Source organism: Blennius ocellaris (genome assembly GCF_963422515.1).
Source record: "Blennius ocellaris genome assembly, chromosome: 11".
NCBI classification, from domain to species: domain Eukaryota; kingdom Metazoa; phylum Chordata; class Actinopteri; order Blenniiformes; family Blenniidae; genus Blennius; species Blennius ocellaris.
The window spans coordinates 21,468,256-21,487,846 of NC_137660.1; the positions used below are offsets into that span (position 1 = coordinate 21,468,256).

Sequence of the window (19,591 nt, forward strand, 5' to 3'; positions counted from 1 at the left end):
CAGCTGCACGATGAGAAAGGTCTGTTCATTATTCCGGTATGACAGTGCATACCGTGTTGATCCAGGGAGGACCGTACACAAAAAAATTATCTCAAGACACTGTTGATTAGAAGGAACTTTGAAATGTTGACTTAATACAATTCAACACCAGCTTTCATTTGACCTTAAAAACACATTGAAGAGGTTAAATGTACTGCTGTAACATTACCTCTCTCTTTTCCTCTTCTTGTGTTTTACATTTGTTGAGATTTTTAAAACATTTTAAAGTATATACCACATTATAATGAAGAATTTGGTAGAATTCAGTAAATGATAAGTATTTGTTGCCATTGCTTGAACAGAGACACTATTTCACAGCTCGCCACTGATAGTGCCAATAACTTGTATCCAAGGATTTTCTTTTAATATTTTATGCTGTATGTAAAGGAAAATTATGGTTGGATGAGTTTAAATGCTTGGGCTTAAAACCATTAGGGACCAAAATGTACAAAATAGCAGAATTAATGTTGAATTGAAAAGAAGAGCTTCTGAACTTGTATGGTTTTGGTTTGAAAAGTTCACTCACGTTTTGTTTCGGGAATGAACGTGAGAAATGGAAGTTCTTTCTGCAGCCTCTGCAGCATGAGGATCTCTGATTGTTGAGATGAGTTGAGTTGTTTTGTTATCATTAAAATCAACATTTGTACGAGCAGATACAACAGAAACCTTAGAACTCACCACACCCGTGGGCGAAATGCGTGTTCGCAGCAATGCGGCTAAGACAGACAAACATACAAGACTCCATATTTGCGTTCTACTATCCAAGGAGGAAACCAGATAGTCCACTATGAGGTGGAGGAATGTGTTTAAAACAAAACTAACAATGACCCAGTAATAACAAAACTGTTGCCAGTTGCACTTCCTTCTATAATCCAATATGTGTTTTTGCCTCTTAGTAATGTCTATTGCGATATCCTTTTGCATTGGATCTTTGAATATGACAATGTCTTGAGATTTATGATGAACAAAACAACCTAAGGTAAAATCTTGACAAAGGCAAAACAAAACAACAAACAAAAATAAAGGGAGCAACAGGGGGAGACTCCAAGTGTCTTCTGTGGCAAGGGCAAAAACTGTTCTGACACCGGAAAGCTCTCAATCATATAATATTGTTATCCCAAGCTGCCGAACAGGACAAGGGCAACAACAACAAAAAAAGGCAAAACAAAACATTTTGGTCATAAATATGTCAATAGTTTCGGAAGGTTTTGATATAATTGTAAGGAAATACAAATGTTTTTCTATAGCATCATTCAGACACAAGGGAATTCACAGGAACTAAAGGAAACACAGTAAAACAAGATGATTAAGAAGCTTTTAGACGATTTATGAATATGTAAAACATTCGAACAAAACGATTGTGAAATGAAGACACAAAAAAGAGAATAAACAAAGAAAGCACTTTATGGGGAAAAAATTTAAAAAGAATTAAAATCTATTGTTTATTGGAAAGTCTGGGTAGATATTAATGGTTTAAGGCCTGGTTTAAAAGAAGTGACTGTGTAGATTATGTTTTTGTGTAATAATTTGTATTGTGTCGTTTACTTTTCAAGAATAAAAATTTATCATTTGAGAGAGAGAGAGTGTGTGTGTGTGTGAGAGAGAGAGAGAGAGAGAGAGAGAGAGAGAGAGAGAGAGAGAGAGAGAGAGAGAGAGAGAGAGAGCGAGAGAGAGTTGCTTCACGCCTTCAGATTAAATCCGCTGCTTGCCAGGCTTCAATACGCCTGAAGATCCCACTGTGTCCTGCAGAGGGCGCTGTGTATCTTCAGATTAACTCGAGTCGACTGCGCAGCTGCATGCGGCCGCCCTCTTGGCACATGCGCAGCAGAGCACTGATGCCAAATGGAGGTTGTTTGAAATGTTGCGGTGCGCTCAAAAGAGTGAAAAACATGCGTTGATCCCCCATCTTATCCCGTCCAGATAGTTACTGCACCATGGGTGAGTTGACACGCTGCAGACCCGAATTTGACGGCCGCTGTGAGACATTAAATCACCTATTAGACCGACTAAAGGCCGGAAGCTGCACAGTTGTGGTGCATTTGGAAGCTTTGGCTGTTGTGTCCATATAGGTATAAACATGTTTTACATCTCTGGTTGTGTCGGTGTGTCACAGCTAATGTCTACTGAACTTTATATTTAGAGGTCTTTTATGAGTGAGTTCGTTGTCCGAGATTCGCCAGTTTGTTTCTAATGATCACAGTCTGTGTGAGCAAGTACAGATGAAAAGAGTTACGGGGATTACTGGGATTTGCTTAATACTTTATATGTAAACAAAATGATTGAACCAGCAAGCTGTGTGCGTGATATTCTGCCGATTTGCACTATCTTGATTCCTCTCAAGAAATGCCTTTATTTCGCCAGCCGAAGACGTCAATAGCAACATATTATTGAATATAATACGTTCGTTTTCCTGTTGCATTCATTGTGGATTCCTCGAAATATTATCAGTTCGGCTCACAATAAAATTTTTGTCTCCATCCTCACTGAAACGTGAAGTCATAGTTTGCATTTCAACCTTAAACCCTCAGAAATTAGTGCATAACCATATGAGTTAATGGGTGCTGTAAAAATTGAGTCGTTAACCTGAGCTTCACTCCTGCAGTGCAGAAACAGCCCATGAGAGCTGCAGTTTGGGTGATGCTCTGCCACATTGTTCAGTCATTTATTAAACTCCTGTCACCTGCACATTGTTCTGCTTCGAACACTTCAGCTATGAGGACGCTTGGTGCTTAATGCCTGATGTTACTGACTGTACTTCACACCACTGTTTATTCCCTTTCAGACAAAAGTGTTGAGGGTGCTGAACAAGAGGGACAAGAGATCTCCTCGTCTCCAACTGGATCAGAGTCTCCCGTAATGGACCGTAACCCGTCACCACCCCCTGGCGCCGCCAACAGAGTGGAGGAAGAAGACCTTGATGCCATCGGAGACACAGTTTACAGCAAACATTGGCTTTTCAGCACCCTTACTCGTCTTATCCATGTAGGAAAACTTTTTTCAAAAGTTATATTAGTGGAACTTCAGAACTTACATGATGGATTGACATATTCTGTGCAGAAATGGCAGTTGAGTGTGATGTGTATCCCCAAAATTGTGTCTTACAGATGGTCACAGAGCAGTCAGAAGAAAACTCTGATGGTCAGATGGAGCTCTCTGATGATGATGAGGGGGATCTATGTAAAGTCTGGGATATGGCGATGGACAAGGTACTCGTCTCTCATCTCTGCTGCATGTTGATTGATCTACAGTGCTCCTGCTTTTCTATTTGTTTGAAAACTGATGTTCATTAATCATACTGCTTTATCCAGGACTGGGGAAGTGGATTGATGGAGTCAGTTGTTTATTGTGCGGTAAATGATCTGAAAAAAAAAAAAATACATCAGGACTTCTAAAAAGTTGTTCTATGAAGCCCAGATAGCAGATCATGTTGTCTATTATCTGTCATCAATGCAGCTTTACTAATCATTTAAGCCATGTTATATTAAAGGCTACATGCTCAATTGCTTATGAACTGATTTTTAATTCTCCTTTGTATAGGATGTGGCTGGTTTTCTGCAAGAATTTAAAGCCACAGACATTCTTCTCGGAGTGATAGCCAAATCTCGCTGTCCACGTCTCACAGTGAGTCAAATCTTCCAGTTTCATGGATTGTACACCAGAATATAATCACAAAATACGTATGTAAATTCTGTTTCTTGAGACAATCAATGTTTTTCTCTGGTACTAGGAAATCAGTGTAGGAATCCTTGGGAACATTGCATGTTTTCCTGAATCTTGTGCTACACTCAGCCAAAATGAAGACTTGGGGTGCGTGAATGTCACTATTTCTATGGTTTCGTGGGAAAAAAAGGTTGTTATGAGTCATCTGTTATTAATGCAACACCCTGTGTACCAACAGTTCTGTGCTGCTGCTGCTCCTCGGAGATACAGATCCTCCCACAATTCTGGAAACAAGCAGGTGACATTTGCATTTTTGACAAACAATTCACAATTAAACTGAAACCGAGATATTCATCTTCTTTATCGATATTTACAGATTGCTGCTGACCTGCATGTCTCAGAAAGAGGTCTGCTCCCTGTGGCTTCAGAGGATACGACAGCACACATCTGTGCGCAACAACCTTTGCTTCATCATGTGCAGCTCCACCAACAGTACTTTACCATTACTTCTTTCTTTTTGATAGCTTGCATTTCATCGTTAACTTTTAGTTCATTCTTTGCATCGTAAAGGTGTTATCAAACAAACCCTCCTATTGTCTTTTCGACTAACAACATTTTTTGCTTTCTGGTGAAAACTGGAACATTTGATTTTGACTTTAAGAAGCATGACGCATCCTTTTTGTGTCACACCATTTAACCACCCTCTTATCAATACCTTTGCAACAGTTTTTACACTTTCTCTCTGTGTTATGAGCAAGTGATTTTGAATTGATGTAGCTATTTTTGAATTCAGAGGGGTATTTGTTGATGGATTATCACAGACTGGTGACTAACTCGAGCACAACAAGGGGTTTAAGGAAGTCATGTGTTTCACAGCTGACCTGCTTGAGAGGGTGGGCGAGCTGGTGGACAAACTGTTTGACTTGGACGAGGAGCTGATGAAGGCCTGGATCACGGCTCAGCCAAGCGAGGAGAAGGAGGGTGATGGTGAAAGCCATCTGGATGTGACCTTGTGCCTTCTTGAAGCAGCCAAGCAGCTGAGGTGGGACGCTGAAAGTGAATAAGAAGCATTGTTTGTAGTTTGGAGCCATTTCGCCTAATATGGTGGCCTGAGTTCAATCAAAGTACAAAACTCTTGACGACAACTTTGAATTGTTTTCACAGGTCAGAGAATCTGACCAGCGTCGAGGTTTATCTTCACATCCTCCAACTCCTCACCACTATAGACGAGGGCATTCAAGTTTTTGGTGAGGCCAATTCTTGAAGTTTCATCAGCTGTGTTCTACGGTGTGGTCACTTCATTAAAAATGAGTTGTTGTTTCCTGTAGCTTCCCCCGATGGACCGACTCGAATGGTTTGGGACTTTGTCAGTGGTGTTGTGTGTGAGGAGCTCTGCCAACCCAGCGACCCTCCAGTTATTCTGTATGAACAGAAGAGCATTTTGGTTCAATCATTCGCTGTGCTGCAGACTCTTTGTGAATGTCAGCATCAGCAATGCAACAAGAGTGACACGAGTAAGGTTTTTGTTTTTTTTTGTTCCGTACTTACAGTTTTTCAGTTCTAAACTAAATAATGACAAATGTGGCCCGTAGTGAAGTTCTTAATGCTTTTGAACATGTGATTGCCATGTAGACGTAAAATTAAGGATATTGTCTATTTAGAATATGCAGGAATTCATTTCAATATTTAGCCACGTAGAATAATTCACTATGTCGTGCATGCACTGCGTCTATCTCCAGTGCTACCTCTTTTTGGGACCCTCCTGCGAGTGTGCCAGTACCACGCTGAGTGCAAAGAAAGCTCCACAAACGAAGAGGACACAAAAGATGAACAGTTTCAGACTCTCGCAGAGATTACAGCGGAGTTTTTAGGCCACCTCTGCAATCATATCCCCAAGGTAATGTTTTCAAGGATTGATTGGCTTGTCTTCTCCCTGTTAAAACCTTTACAATTCATTAATGCTGAACATTGTTCTGAGTTACACATTTTTTTGTTGTTGTTTATTTGATTTGATTTTTTTTTTTGTTTTTTGCAGGACACAGTTGTAGATTTGGTAAAGCAAGGTTACCTGACAGAGAAAACTTGTCTCACAGCTGCAGCAACTTTACTTCCAGACTTTAAAACCTCAGTAAGTAATTTCTTTGGTAATTGGATTTTAGTTTGTGATCATTGTGAAATATTACATTCAGTGAGGGATTAAATAAAATTAGAGCTTTCAAAGTGAGTTTTCAGTGTGCAGGTGCACATTTACTCATTTACACAGACCCAGTGATGGCTGAAGACCATAGAATTACAACAGCGACCACAATGTATTTAACTGAGGGGTCGCGTGTCCGATGGGCACAGATGTCTCCTGACAGCAGAGACAAAGCAGTCATTTTAAGAGTCTTAATCTGAAACGCTTCGAAGAAAAAAGTCATGTGCAACATCCTGATTGAAAAAAAAAAATGGCTTGAGAAACATTTACTCATGTAATCTTTGTAAATATAATACAAAGAAACATGTAAATATTTCATCGTCAAACCCTGGCAAAACAAATACTTCAATAATGAGGACTCTGTTTTAGTTTACTGTGTACTTCCATTCATGTATTAATATTCTGTTGTACTGTATTCAAGTTAAGGGCACAGAGATTTATAATGTAAAACATGTTGAATTTCCTTTTAGAAAAAAAACTGTTTTCAAATATAACCCTGAATCCTAATGTTTGGGACAATGCAAACAATGTGAATCGTATTCAAGTTTAAGCTTCGTGAAATTTTGCAGAAGTAACATTTTAAATATCTCTAAAATTTGATGAGTTAAGAGATAGAGCAGTTGATTGAAAATTTTAAATAAGATTACAGTTTCCAAACTGATGCCTGCTTCTGAAGATTGATTTTGGAGGTTATGTCCAGTCAGGATGTGTGATGGACTGCTGCCATGTACCACCAGCTCCTGTGGAAAATTAACATTGTGTTTCCGTTCTTTCCTTCTTCCTCTTCTGCAGTTTCAGCACCTGCAGGCCATGTTGTCAGAGACTGATCCCCAATTGGCAGATGTTTTGAGGAGACAGTTTCCTGTCTGAGGCATCCCCCAGATCAGTGTTCAGCACTCATTCAGACTCTCATGTGTGCTTTTTATAGCCGCCCGTATTTCATCTCCAAAGATCCTGCTGCAACTCAGACTATTTGCGTTTCCACTGGAAAGACAGCTCGACAAAAGGGATCAGTCACCTCCAAATTGATGCTCCTAACTGAAGTCCGTGAAAACAAAGTTGTTTGTGTTTGTAATTGTTCTCAAAGTACTATTTTTGTATTTAGTTACTGGCAGGCTTTCATTAAAGATAATCTTTCCCACTAAGTTCCGATGGATTGTTATTCTCATGGGCGGAGGTACCTACTAGCGGTAAACAGCACAAACAACTGCAGAGAAGTGATTCAAACTTCAAAGTCTGAACTAAAATTTTACTTTACTTTGAATCTGTTACTGTAACATTTTTATACAAAGCACAGTTTTCTGTAAGGCTTCATGCTTTGGTTTGTAAAGATATTCAGAATTAGTCAAACTCTCCTATAGTTTGCATGTTTACAAGTCACAAATATAGGCAACTAAATGGTTAACTTAAAATCGCACTGTTGTTTTTCAAGTCTTTATTGACCAGTCACAGAGGTGCTAGAAAAGCTATGTAAAGAAATCATTAAAATATATAACGGTTGATCTGTTATAAATGCAACATGTTGACAAAGATAATGTTCACGGTAAGAAGCTGCTGCTTTCTCATGGAATTCTCACTGTTTGCGTATTTTTTTGTTGTTGTTGTAACTGACTCCTGGCAATGAGAAAGTCTGTTTACTTTCTTTTTGAATAGTGCCACATTTATACAGGACGTATTTGTGGGATGAACACCAGAGCAAAATATGTAGGCTGCTATTCGATGAATCTATTTAATAGGTTGTCACTACCAGGTCTTTTGAGATCCAAGTAACTCCATGGGTATCATATGTATGTGAATATGTGGGACAGATTTTGTTTGGCATTTGTGCCAGAGTGACCAACTATGTTATGTTGACTGACTTGTGATAAAGGCTGGTTGAAGGCTTCAACAGCAGTATGTGAGCAAGTTGTTGACCTCCATGAGGCGAAGCTACCAGGCTGAATGAATGAATCCAATGAAGCCACTCGCTGTAGTTATACTGACAACAGCTCATCTTGAGATGTTCTGTAAGGACAGTTGTTCATACGTTTTGCCAGGACACTGCAGCTCTGAACTGCAGCTACTCGGAGCTTGTATGGTAGAAGGTTAATGCACATGCTGTCGAAACTCAGATCACCTGTATGCACTTAAGAATTTTTACAAGACCCCCCCCCCCCCCCCCCCCCCAGGATCATTCTCTTGGGGGGGAGGGGTGGGGGGATTGAACAGGCTACAATGAAAGCTTTTCAAAATTAAATACTTGGATAATAACTCTTGGAGCTATTTTATCTATTTAATGCGATAGGATTGCATTTGATTGCGCATTGAGCCACCTTGTTAAGCATGTGAGTAATGGTGGTAATGCTGATGACAGCACCAAGTGTTTACCAGAGGGTGACAGTCACTCGGTAAGGACAATAAAATCAGATGAAAGGCTCAAGCCTGGCAACAATGAACTCATTTGGTTTCCAAATGTGCCATTTCGCCCACTCATGGAGAAGAGGAGGACAACCTGCGCATTTCCAGCAAGCTTACGAAGGCACCCTGAATATAGCAGCTTTTTAATTAAAGCTTGGATTGATATGTAGAACACGCTTTCTAATGGAAATCCTCAGATGGCCTGAGTGTACACGGGCCGGCGATCTCCCTATGGGGAAAAAAGGCAGTCTTTTAAAGGATGCTGCGCATCGACACAATGTGGGCTTTGACTGAACCCTTAATGCACATAGGTGAACAATGCCTTGATCCGCGAGTCACGTTGCGTTTACATTGGAAATGTTTACGGCGCAATTGTGCTTGGCCTTTAAGACTGCTCGTGGCCAGTGACTCGCACTTTGCTGGCTGCTCCTGTCTTCAGGCCTCGCTCCCGGGCATGCCATGTCAAAGAGATCAGGATGAAGCCCAGATGCTTGCTGTTGCCCTGACAAACTTCATTTTCGGCCTGCCAGTCTCACTGACAGCTTAATATGATCTGACTCCATGAACACAACATAGCAAGGGGCTCCTGGTGTGCTTGGTTCATTATGGACATCATTGGCGCCGAGGCATGTCAGGTTTATCTGACGCTGATGCTGGATGCCAGTTATTTAACCATCTGTTGAACTCTGCCCACACAATTCACTGTTCTCTAAAATGACTTGACATTTACAGTGAAACATCTTCTATTTTTGTCTTACGCTCATGTGAAAATGTACATCCGGTCAAAATGCTCTTATAACATGATAAAGAATATAAACTTTAGTTTATATACTTTACAAATACAAATGCAACAGTATCAAATCCCATAATTCCTGTCTCAATAATATGTAATCTATCACTTGTCAATTTTCCTTCCTTTGTCATTCCTTTGACTCTTCATTAAACTCCTCCTTATCCTTGTTCTAAATCCTGTTTTCAGACCATTCATTGTCCTTATAAAGAATATAAAAATATGCCTTGAACTTTGATATTTTCTAGGATTACCACAGTCAAAGTGATTAAGAGACTGAATTGACCAGACAGGATGAATGTTTGTCATTGCACATCAGCAGCCATGTCTCCTGAAGATACCACATTTTGCTCAGTTCTTGCGTCATACCAAAGGACTTGGAATGACCTTTCATAAGATGAAACAAAGTCTGACCCTGCTGCTGCTGCTGTTGCTGGGTGAGCAGGAGTAATAATGAAGGAGTGAAGAATGCATGTGCAGTGTCACGTTCCGTCTTGTGATTTCAAGGCTCAGCTTGTCCACAACCACTTGGTCAAGGCGTGTTAATGAAGACACACAAGGCCAGTTGGTGTCGTCGAAGCCTCAGCTTCAGCTTCAGCTCATATCCTGAGTTCCCTGGGTTTCTATCGCATGTCAATAGACATTTCCCCTTGTATAGTACCTGAACATCAAAGACACTGACCTTTAACCACTTCTAAAAACAAACATCGTGATCCTGATATTTGCATTCACTATAACAGCCACTGTTCTGTTTCCTCAGCCAGCTTGTCTGATAGGATATTGTAACAATAAACGAGATAGCAAAGATGTTATACACTCTTTTCTTAGTCAGTGGTAATTTTAGCAGTTTATTCCAAATGTAGAAAATGCATTAACTATCATAAAATCACAAAGAAATATTTATATCATGACATACTCACAGATATACCAATGTATGTCTCCAGCCCTCATATTTTACATACTGGATTTCCGAACGTAAAGATGTAGGCATTCAGTCACATAGAAACAAATCCCTGCTGTGCATGAAATACAATTAAATAAATCAACACTACTGTGTAAATATATAAATAGGTGTCTCTCTTTCTACATATCTGCTACGTAAAATAGCTAGTTTTGATTGTGATTTCTATTTTAAATCCTCAATATGAGAAAAAAATTTTCTTGTATCCATGTTAAATGAATGCCAGCCAGTGCATACTATACAACTCCATTTGTTCAAGATCATTAAAAATGGACAATCCAAAAGAAAAGATTTCCAAGTGAAAAAGCACAGTATTTTTTTTTTTAAACACAGTACTTTTAAAATTATAATTCTTTGCATCTAGTATAATGCACCTATCTTGATTGTGGCAGGTGTTTACGGGTGCAGCTCTGTCCTATTCTTGTGTACACTGAGGCCTGTCACCACGTGGCATATGCCGCTGTTTGTTCTGCAATGAAAGAATTGGAGCTAATTAAGGAGACGGCAGGAAGTGCACGTAAGCAGACCATTCACTGAACTGATTAGTTAGTTGTTCAAACAAGGCTCGGGATCAGGAAAAGACGGGAATTCTATTGATGAAGTGCTTTTAGAAGACCTTGAATTTCTGGAAATTCAAACACTGTGATAATTATTAGGTGGATAGGAAGGTAGGTCAGACATCCCAATGAAGAACAGTCATTGCTTATTTTAAGCAAAGTAAATATAAAATACCAAAATCTGCAAAATACAAGTTCAGAATTGACATAAGCCCTCTTATTTTAAATGCAAATGTTCATATTTCCAGTAAGGTTTAATGCATATGTTAATATTTTAATAATATACACACTTTCCTGTTTCCTGTTTGCATTTCAGGCTGATCATAATAGTTGTTGTTGTTTTTATCCATTTAATGCAAATTGAAAATTGCAATGGAATTAAGAAATAAGTCAGTATTTGTTGTGAACACAATTTACCCTCAAGTCTACATAAATCTATCTGATTTGGATGCTTCAGATTCTACATCTTCAGCTGCGATTGTTTCCTCCAACATTCTGCAACACTGAACAGGATAATGTGCTATAGAAGAGATGGTTAGATGTATCAGTTATCTCACTGAGTCACTTCGAATGCTTTACGACACATACAGTTCTATGAATATTTTGCTGTAGCAACAAAAGGATCAATGAGGTGTGTTTAGGGACCCACAGCGTTTTTCTGTCGGCCGTAAGATATAAACCTGGGACACTTCTCTTATCCTCCAGGCCATTACTGAGCCAGCAATTATGGATGAGTAGCATTTTTTTCACACCAACTTAAATATTTTGCACAATACTGTAAATTACTTCTCAATCTCATACGTAGCAATTGACTCACATCAAAGTCAATGATAGAACACCAAGTAAAAAAAAAAAAAAAAAAAAAAATTGATCAGATAAACAGTGAAAGTTGCAAGCACGATGTTAATGCTTATAAAGAACATCCAGGCTCATCGATGTCGGGTTTAATTCAACAACACAATTACTATTGTATTATTCCCTGTAAAATGATGATTTGCCAGTGCACTATTAACGTTACACCCTTGTCTGCCGTGTCATTCAGTGACTGTTACATATTTGTTAAGTGTTTCTAACAGTAGCACGTGTAAATACATTTCAATACCTCTGCCCTGCAGGTCTGCAGGGGGGGTAGGGTCAGACAGTGCATCAGCAGGTGGCATGTCTAATGCTGCTGTTGGGCAGTTTCTTAGTGCCATGGGTGAGATAAGCCTGTGAGATCTGTTGTAGCTTGATGCTCAGACATGAATAAATCCCTCTGATTGAAGTGAACAGAACTGGGACAGACTGGCTTTGGTGCAGCTCTTACACAATCACACATGTCTGTCTCAAACTTCCTGAAGGTGAGCTTGTTCAAAAAAAAAATGTCATAAGTCATTGTGCATTCCTTCGATAAAAGAGTCAATTCAGGATTGAAAGACACTTAACTGACCTGGACAGCTCCTCAGCCTTCAGACAGCTTCCCACAGTGGGAGTCTTCAAAAGTAGGTTAGGTTACAGTCATGGGACGTGTGACTATCTGACCGCAAAGAAGCAGTAAGAGTCTTATCAGCAGCTGCAAGAAAAACACTACTAGGTCTCATTATTTTAACTCAAGTTTGAGTTTCAGTGTGGAAAAAAGCGACAGCTGCTCATTCATGAGTTTGATTCTGTTCATTCACTTTGCATCTTGTTCATTGATTTGTGTTCTTAGACAAGTTACCTCCTCTATTCCTGAAGAATATCTATTTTGCACCTTGCATACGAAATGTTGCACATTTTGTACAATATACTGTGGGAAATTGTTCATACTGTGAATGCTGGGATTGTGAAGAACCTCATTACCTTGATGTGCTCAGTAGTCATCATCGAAAGTAATTACCCAGAAACAGCCACACAGTGCAGATAGTCGAGAGACCTGGGTAACAAACTGACTTGTTCAGGCTCCTTTTTGACCCCTGCCAAAACAGCGTTTTCACTGTGAGTAAGCATTTAGGGGTCCTGCTTCAAAAATTACTAGATTAGATAGGCAGACAGATCATGTTAGGCTTTTTGGTGTGAAAATGATAAGAGGATGGAGCTGCAAGGAAAGAAGAGGAGGTTGACAGATGCATTGAGGAGGACATGCAGAAGAAATAATACATTAGAACGGAGGTATTGAAAAGAACATACACCTAAGGAACCTTTTTCTCAAACTGTATGGCCGTGATTCAAGCAAAGAGATCCAAAATGTGATCACAGTATTAACAGTTTAAAAGTGATGATGGTAAAATATATTTAGAAACATTGTAAAGCTCCCAGCAGTAACTTTAAACAATAATGTTCTGTGGGCATTTTTTATGGTTGCCAGTAATAATGTAATTGAAAGTAATTATTCTATTCTCCACAATAAAGACTTTTTTAATGAAATTTAAAAAAGTGAATATTAGTTTTAGAAATAACTAACAAAAATGTCATATTGAAATTAAGTCTACGGTGGTAAAAAGAGTAAAATGTTAGCATAATGAATATTGTTTAGTTTTACTACAAAGACATACAAATACATCATGTATGTGTACTCATTTTATTCAAACTGTGAACAGGTAGAGTCAAATGTTCAAATGTATTTATTTACATGTTTTGTTTATTCGATAGTTCATTTGACTGTAGAAATAATGTGTGTTGAGTCCTGACAATCACTATGATGTGTGGTGTTATAGGATGTACTTTTTCTTGTTTTTCAAGGAAATCTTTCAGCTGTGTAAATCACTCACTGTTGCTTTGTTTTGTTGTGTTGCTCAGGCAATGTAGATTGTGTTTGCACCCTGAAGCAGAAATTCTTGGTTTACATAGGTGGAAATGATAAGGAGCTTAAGATAGCAGCCACGTCACCATGTTCACTCCTTCTCTTCTGATCTGACGTCTGGTAAATTTCACCTTTTAGGAATCATCCTTCAGCAGTAACAAACAGACATGTTTGTGAACAACAGTAAACCCATCCGCAGGATCAACTGTAGGCCAAGGAAATACATGGTGAACTATTCCTTTTAGATGAACGTCTGTTTTTGCTGTGATGCTTTGCCAGCTAGTCAGTGCCGCAGTCTGAGAGCAGATCTGAGAGCAGATCTGGCATCAGTTTGTCAGAAGGGGAAGTTCCCTTCACTGCCTCCTGGATTGTGTAAAGCATCAATCCAGATCACGAGTGACACAGGCCAGGACCACCTGAGACAAATAGCATGCGCATCAGCCACATGCATCAACCTCTGCATTAGAGCTCTGAGGGGCTAAGATGATAGACTGAGACGTCTCACCTGTCCTCCTGGTAAGGTGACTAAAGCTTAGAGATCTGTTTGAAGTAATGAGGTCTTTCACTGCTCCCTTGTCTTGAGGCCCCTGAACCCTTTTCTACTGATTGTCTCGATCTTATCAAAGCGTGACCGCCATTTAACAAAGAAGAAAATGTAGATTACCCCTCGCTGTCATGTGCAGGCCGACAACCCTGAGGTGCTTACAGTGCAGAGGGTGGATTTTAAAAAGGGGCCAGGTTTGGATCCCTACAATGAAGTCAGGTGGGCTACATTTGAATCCTCTTAAACATTGACCTTGTCTCCTTAACCCCTTATAGGGCAGTTATTCAAATACCAATGTTAAATATGGAAAACAAAGAACCTGAGCAGGAAAAAAAAATGGCTTTTCATAACTTCAACATAGTAAAGTCAGTATAAATAAACATACTTGTATACAATTTAAATATAATAATATTAATTTAAAATTAATAAACTAATCAAAATTACACAAATATACATCTCACCAGTTTTTCTCTAAAGCTCTAAATTAATTATCTCACCAGATTTTCAGTGAAAGAAAATTAAGCCTCATGATTATTGTGAGCAGCTCTCCTCAAGAAATAAATACAAATATAAATATGAAGCATGAAGAATTTTGGCAGACTTTGCATAAAGCACAATTTCCTAATATTTGCAAATCATGTTATGCTGAATGTATGTTGACAGGGAGGAAGACATGCTTTGTCAAAGCAAAAGAGGCTAATCAGCAGCATCCATCTCAATATTCAGCATTTCATCTTATTCCCTAAATACAATCTGAATTCGTGATCGAGTTTACTGAAGCTGCTTCAGGCCTTTAAGTGAAGTAAAAGGAAGCCTTTTCCCCCTCGTGAGGTGGGCGGTGCTGCTCTTTTTCCATTTGCTGCTGTGGGTGAGCTTATTGCCCCCTCCTGTTTCTGTGAGTGGTTAAATAGCAATGAGCGCTGCTTCTCGGGGTAGACAACCCACTTTTACCCAGGAGAACATTAATCAGCTGCGTCAAATCTGATTAGAGGGTTTATAAGAGGGAATAAAAACAGCTGAAAATTATCATGTACTCGAACAAAATCGAGGGACCACGCCGAGGAAGGTCCTTTGACTCAATGAACATTGGCTTTGAAGAAAAACTACTCAACAACGAGGTAAGAGCTTTGACCGCAAAACAACGAAGAGCGCGTGTTTGAAAGTTTGTATTTTCTTAAAGTGAATACTAATGTGTGACTTTAATTGTAAAGATGGGAGGTTATCTATTTGCATGTGATCTCTTTCGGGGCTCTTTTTGAACACATGGTGGGAAGATCGGTCCGGGTTATCTTCATCAATAAGCCTTCATTCACTTGGTCGTCATCGCAGATTAATTTAAGCCAATTTACGTCAAAGGGTTAAGAGGGTTAAAGGAAGGAGATACGTCCGAATTCCATGTGATAAAAGTGTCTTCGCTCAGCTTGTTGTTTTGTTTCCATCCCTCTCGCGTTTCTATCGTAAACGACAAAAGAGATGTGTGTCTGTCTATTATTAGAAACAAGAAAAAAAAACTGTGCTGCGAGAATAATTAATCCTCATATATACTGTAGAAACATTTTCACAATTTATATTTTAGTTAGGCGTTTAGATTTGTATAGTAAAAATAAAACATTAAAAAATTGACAAAAGTACGATAGTAAATAAAAAAAAACACAATTTGAATAAAGTATATAATTTAAATCATAGTGAATGTTAAACTAAATGAACGCTGCCAACAATGAGCGCAAAATTATGCACTTGAAAAGCAAATCTACAAATTATATGGATTAAGTCTCTGACTGGATTAACAGTGATTAACAGTGATGTTTGGATACAGTCTATTATATCAAGCTCCACAAATAATAATGCTGCCAATTTTCCCATTATAAAAAAAATAAGAAAATAAATGCAGATGAGTAAACGCGACGATACAAACGAGAAACAAGTTCACAAAGTTAACATACATTTAAAATACTTTGATTGAATCCTTTCGTGTAATTCCCTCAAAACGACACGTGCTTTGATAGAGACCGTTTTAACAAACAGACTTAATATAGGACATCAAATCACCCCACGTGCGTGCCGGGCTGATTAAAAGCTGTCTAATGTCTGCTCAGATTTCACCATGCAGGGGGCTAATAATAGGCTTCCCCGCTCTTTAAAGGAGATTGCTTTAAGGCGATCCTTTGAGACAGAGACAAGTTCATCTTCGTTAAACCGAGACGCAAAGAGTTGACCCTAGCCAACGTCCTGATCCAGCGCACGCACTAATGCTTTCAGGGATCCCAACCAGGTTTCAACGAAAACTGCTCTGCTGTGCGGTCTACACGATGCTCAAAGGGCGACATATGGTAGGAAATCACTGAAAAGAATGTAATTGAGCGGCCTGCTGCTCTATCACGCCTTCATATATGTGTTCCACGCGTTTGACTACAAATACAGTTTTATGTATGTGTGCGTAATATCTCATTTCGTTGCATGTTCCGGGTGAAAGTGCTATAGAAAAGGCTCGAGCAAGTTAAAACATGCTGGTTTCACAGACTCGAGGTGTGTTGTCATGTTAAAAGTCCTCTTGAAATCTGGAGCAGGATTAAAATAATTTTCCCCTGGCGTGAGCAGCGCACACAGACCAGACACGCGTCAACGTGAGAGCGCTGTCCGAGGTGCTGATTTGGAAGAGCGGGGCTGTGATCCTCCGGCGCGCACTAATCTCAATCTTGCAGCATTTGTATTTGCAACAGCTGATTTTTCTTTCACAGTGCAAAACGTGATTTGGCTGCGAGTCCCCTCTCTGAGTGCGCTATGCAAATGATGCATAAAGCAAAACCTCTAGAGGATTTTTGAATGACCGGAAAAAGTTATTACAAGCTGTGCATTCATGTAATGTCACCAACGTTTAATCTGTTTTCAATTGTTGTTTTCAGATAAACAAATCAACCTTCACCAAAATTGATGAAAACACAGAAAAGAAAAACACATCAGAGAAAGAGAGAGCGACGATCATCTTTTCCCTCAAGAATGAGGTTGGAGGACTGGTAAAGGCACTTAAACTCTTCCAGGTGCATTTAGACTTCACTCCTCTTCTCTGATGGATAAAAGCAGTTCACATTTGTTTTATCAGAGTATCTTTCTTTACTCATATCTTAAGTATAAATATATGTGTGTTTCTTTAACTGGTTAAGGTAACACTAAATTGTGCTTTCGTGTCTTACAGGAAAACCATGTGAACCTTGTTCACATAGAGTCTAGAAAATCCAAGAGACGCAACTCTGAGTTTGAAATTTATGTGGACTGTGACAGCAACCACGAACAACTGAACGAGATAATTCAGCTGCTCCGGAAGCATGTAAACGTGGTTGACATGGAGCCCCCAGATAACTCCTGTCTACAAGAGGAAGGTGAGAAAACTAGCAAATAAAAAGATATGGAAACAACAGTTTAAAAAGACCTGAATTACTGTAAACAATTCTCTTTCCTGAACAGAGATGTATAACGTACCTTGGTTCCCAAAGAAGATTTCAGACCTGGACAAATGTGCAAATCGTGTCTTGATGTATGGTTGTGAGTTGGACGCTGACCATCCGGTATGTTATCAGTCTGCTGGCTCACTTACAAAGTACAAGCTGTTTTAAATATGAGGCATTTAATTGTTATATTTGTCTCTATCAGGGGTTCAAGGACAACGTCTACCGTAAAAGACGAAAGTACTTTGCTGATCTGGCCATGGCTTACAAACAGTAAGTTCTGCGTACATTCAAATGACTGATTAGAAAAGACACTTTTAACTTTACCATGATGACGTTTCTATCTTGCTGCAGTGGGGATCCTATTCCTCGTATTGAGTTCACAGAGGAGGAAGTGAAGACTTGGGGAGTTGTCTACAGGGAGCTCAACAAGCTGTATCCCACCCACGCCTGCCGGGAATATCTGAAAAACTTGCCGCTGCTGTCCAAATACTGTGAATGTCGAGAGGACAACATCCCTCAGCTGGAAGACGTCTCACGCTTCCTGAGGGGTGAGTTCCCTCAACACATTCCTTTTTAATCTAAAATACAGTGATTTTTTTTTACTTGTGAAGATGTGATCACTCACAAACAACCTATATATGCTTTCAGAGCGTACTGGATTTATGATCCGGCCTGTAGCAGGTTACCTGTCGCCACGTGACTTCCTTGCTGGTTTGGCCTTCCGTGTTTTCCACTGTACCCAGTATGTGCGGCACAGCTCCGACCCCTTGTACACGCCCGAGCCGTGAGTAACTTTCACAATGACAAAAGATTGTGTGGCATTCTAGCAACATCACAGGCCTAATAATGTGCTATTTTGTATCGTATAGGGACACATGCCATGAGCTGCTCGGTCACGTCCCACTGCTGGCAGAGCCCAGCTTTGCTCAGTTTTCTCAAGAGATTGGTCTGGCTTCATTGGGAGCCTCAGATGACTCTGTTCAGAAACTGGCCACCGTGAGTATCACAACTAGAACCCAATTTACATAAAACAAGCTTATTGAACAGGTATCTTATTGTGAACAATACAAAAAACATGATGTGTGTTGTTACAGTGTTATTTCTTCACGGTGGAGTTTGGCCTATGCAAACAAGAGGGACAGCTGCGAGCATATGGAGCCGGACTGCTGTCATCCATCAGTGAGCTGAAGGTAAACATGATTTAACAAGTACATACAGTCTGTACATTAACAATTAATCAATCTTTTTTCTTCCATCTTGTGTCATGTACTGGAAAATATATCAAACTTAAAACTGCAAACACCTCTTTAAATGTTTTCATGAGGACGACAAATATATCTGTCGTTGGTGAGCTTCTTGTTATTCCCTGATATAATGTTTAATTGTAATCTGTACTGTGCTTCTCATTTTACAGCATGCACTCTCTGGCAATTCAAGGATAATGCCATTTGACCCAAAAGTCACATCCAAGCAGGAATGCATCATCACAACATTTCAGGAGGTTTACTTTGTGTCAGACAGCTTTGAGGAGGCGAAGGTCAAGATGAGGTGCGCTTCACTGTCTGATACAATAAAACATCCAGTATTTGTTGAATAAATACGACCTGCCAATTGTCACGTTGTTTTCTGAATGTGTACACATTATTCAGTGACGCTTTTGTGTTTTCATCAGGGAGTTTGCCAAGACCATCAAGCGTCCCTTCACAGTGCGCTACAACCCGTACACCCAGAGTGTGGACGTGCTAAAAGACACTCCCAGCATCAACAGCGTGGTGGAGGAGCTTCGACACGAGCTTGACATCGTCGGTGACGCGCTCAGCCGGCTGAACAAACAGCTGGGCGTCTGATCTGATTGCCCACAATTCGTTTGAAGTCATCCGCCTACAGCCCATCAACGCTGGCTGTGTCATTTCCCAGCACTGTTCAGATATTGCTTGTGTTTCACCCTTCTGTCAGTACAATGAATGTGCATCACTTTTCGGCAAAGTGCATTGTTGTCTCCATTGTTTGGTGTTTCGCTTGTGTTACTTGCAGGTGCATTTGTCATGTTTAGCCTCCAATTTCAGTAAATTTCACAAACCCCAAATACTGCTTCATCCGAGGACACCCTCTCGCATTTCTATTAGCTTCTGTGATACAAATAATTAATGTACTTTCACGGTATTTGAAAGTCAAACTGTTACAAACACATATGTGGCTCCTTCTTCCTGTTGTTAACTTTGCTAATGTGTTTGATCTT

The 19,591-nt window shown here is 39.7% G+C and overlaps 2 protein-coding genes across 2 annotated transcripts; both read left to right on the plus strand.

Moving 5' to 3' along the window:
* Window positions 1-1,867: 1,867 nt before the first annotated feature.
* On the plus strand, window positions 1,868-7,005 carry saal1 (serum amyloid A-like 1). The gene is made up of 13 exons (XM_080505261.1): window positions 1,868-1,977; window positions 2,822-3,021; window positions 3,144-3,245; window positions 3,577-3,660; window positions 3,767-3,846; window positions 3,938-3,997; window positions 4,076-4,191; window positions 4,576-4,741; window positions 4,864-4,946; window positions 5,028-5,213; window positions 5,439-5,596; window positions 5,735-5,827; window positions 6,689-7,005. The coding sequence occupies exons 1-13, from the start codon at window positions 1,974-1,976 to the stop codon at window positions 6,764-6,766; spliced, it is 1,410 nt and encodes a 469-aa protein (XP_080361387.1). The 5' UTR covers window positions 1,868-1,973; the 3' UTR covers window positions 6,767-7,005.
* Window positions 7,006-14,934: 7,929 nt separating this feature from the next.
* On the plus strand, window positions 14,935-19,199 carry tph1a (tryptophan hydroxylase 1 (tryptophan 5-monooxygenase) a; the record flags this gene model as incomplete). Its single annotated transcript, XM_080505348.1, has 11 exons — window positions 14,935-15,024; window positions 16,810-16,944; window positions 17,100-17,283; window positions 17,369-17,469; window positions 17,555-17,622; window positions 17,704-17,900; window positions 18,001-18,136; window positions 18,222-18,348; window positions 18,447-18,542; window positions 18,767-18,900; window positions 19,025-19,199. The coding sequence occupies 11 exons, from the start codon at window positions 14,935-14,937 to the stop codon at window positions 19,197-19,199; spliced, it is 1,443 nt and encodes a 480-aa protein (XP_080361474.1).
* Between the last annotated feature and the right edge of the window lie 392 nt (window positions 19,200-19,591).

Excerpts from the sequence above, each read along its gene's own strand:
- saal1 (XM_080505261.1), top strand. Across the intron at positions 4,192-4,575 it reads CATGTGCAGCTCCACCAACA|CTGACCTGCTTGAGAGGGTG; the intron begins GTACTTTACCAT and ends TGTGTTTCACAG. Across the intron at positions 4,947-5,027 it reads CGAGGGCATTCAAGTTTTTG|CTTCCCCCGATGGACCGACT; the intron begins GTGAGGCCAATT and ends TGTTTCCTGTAG.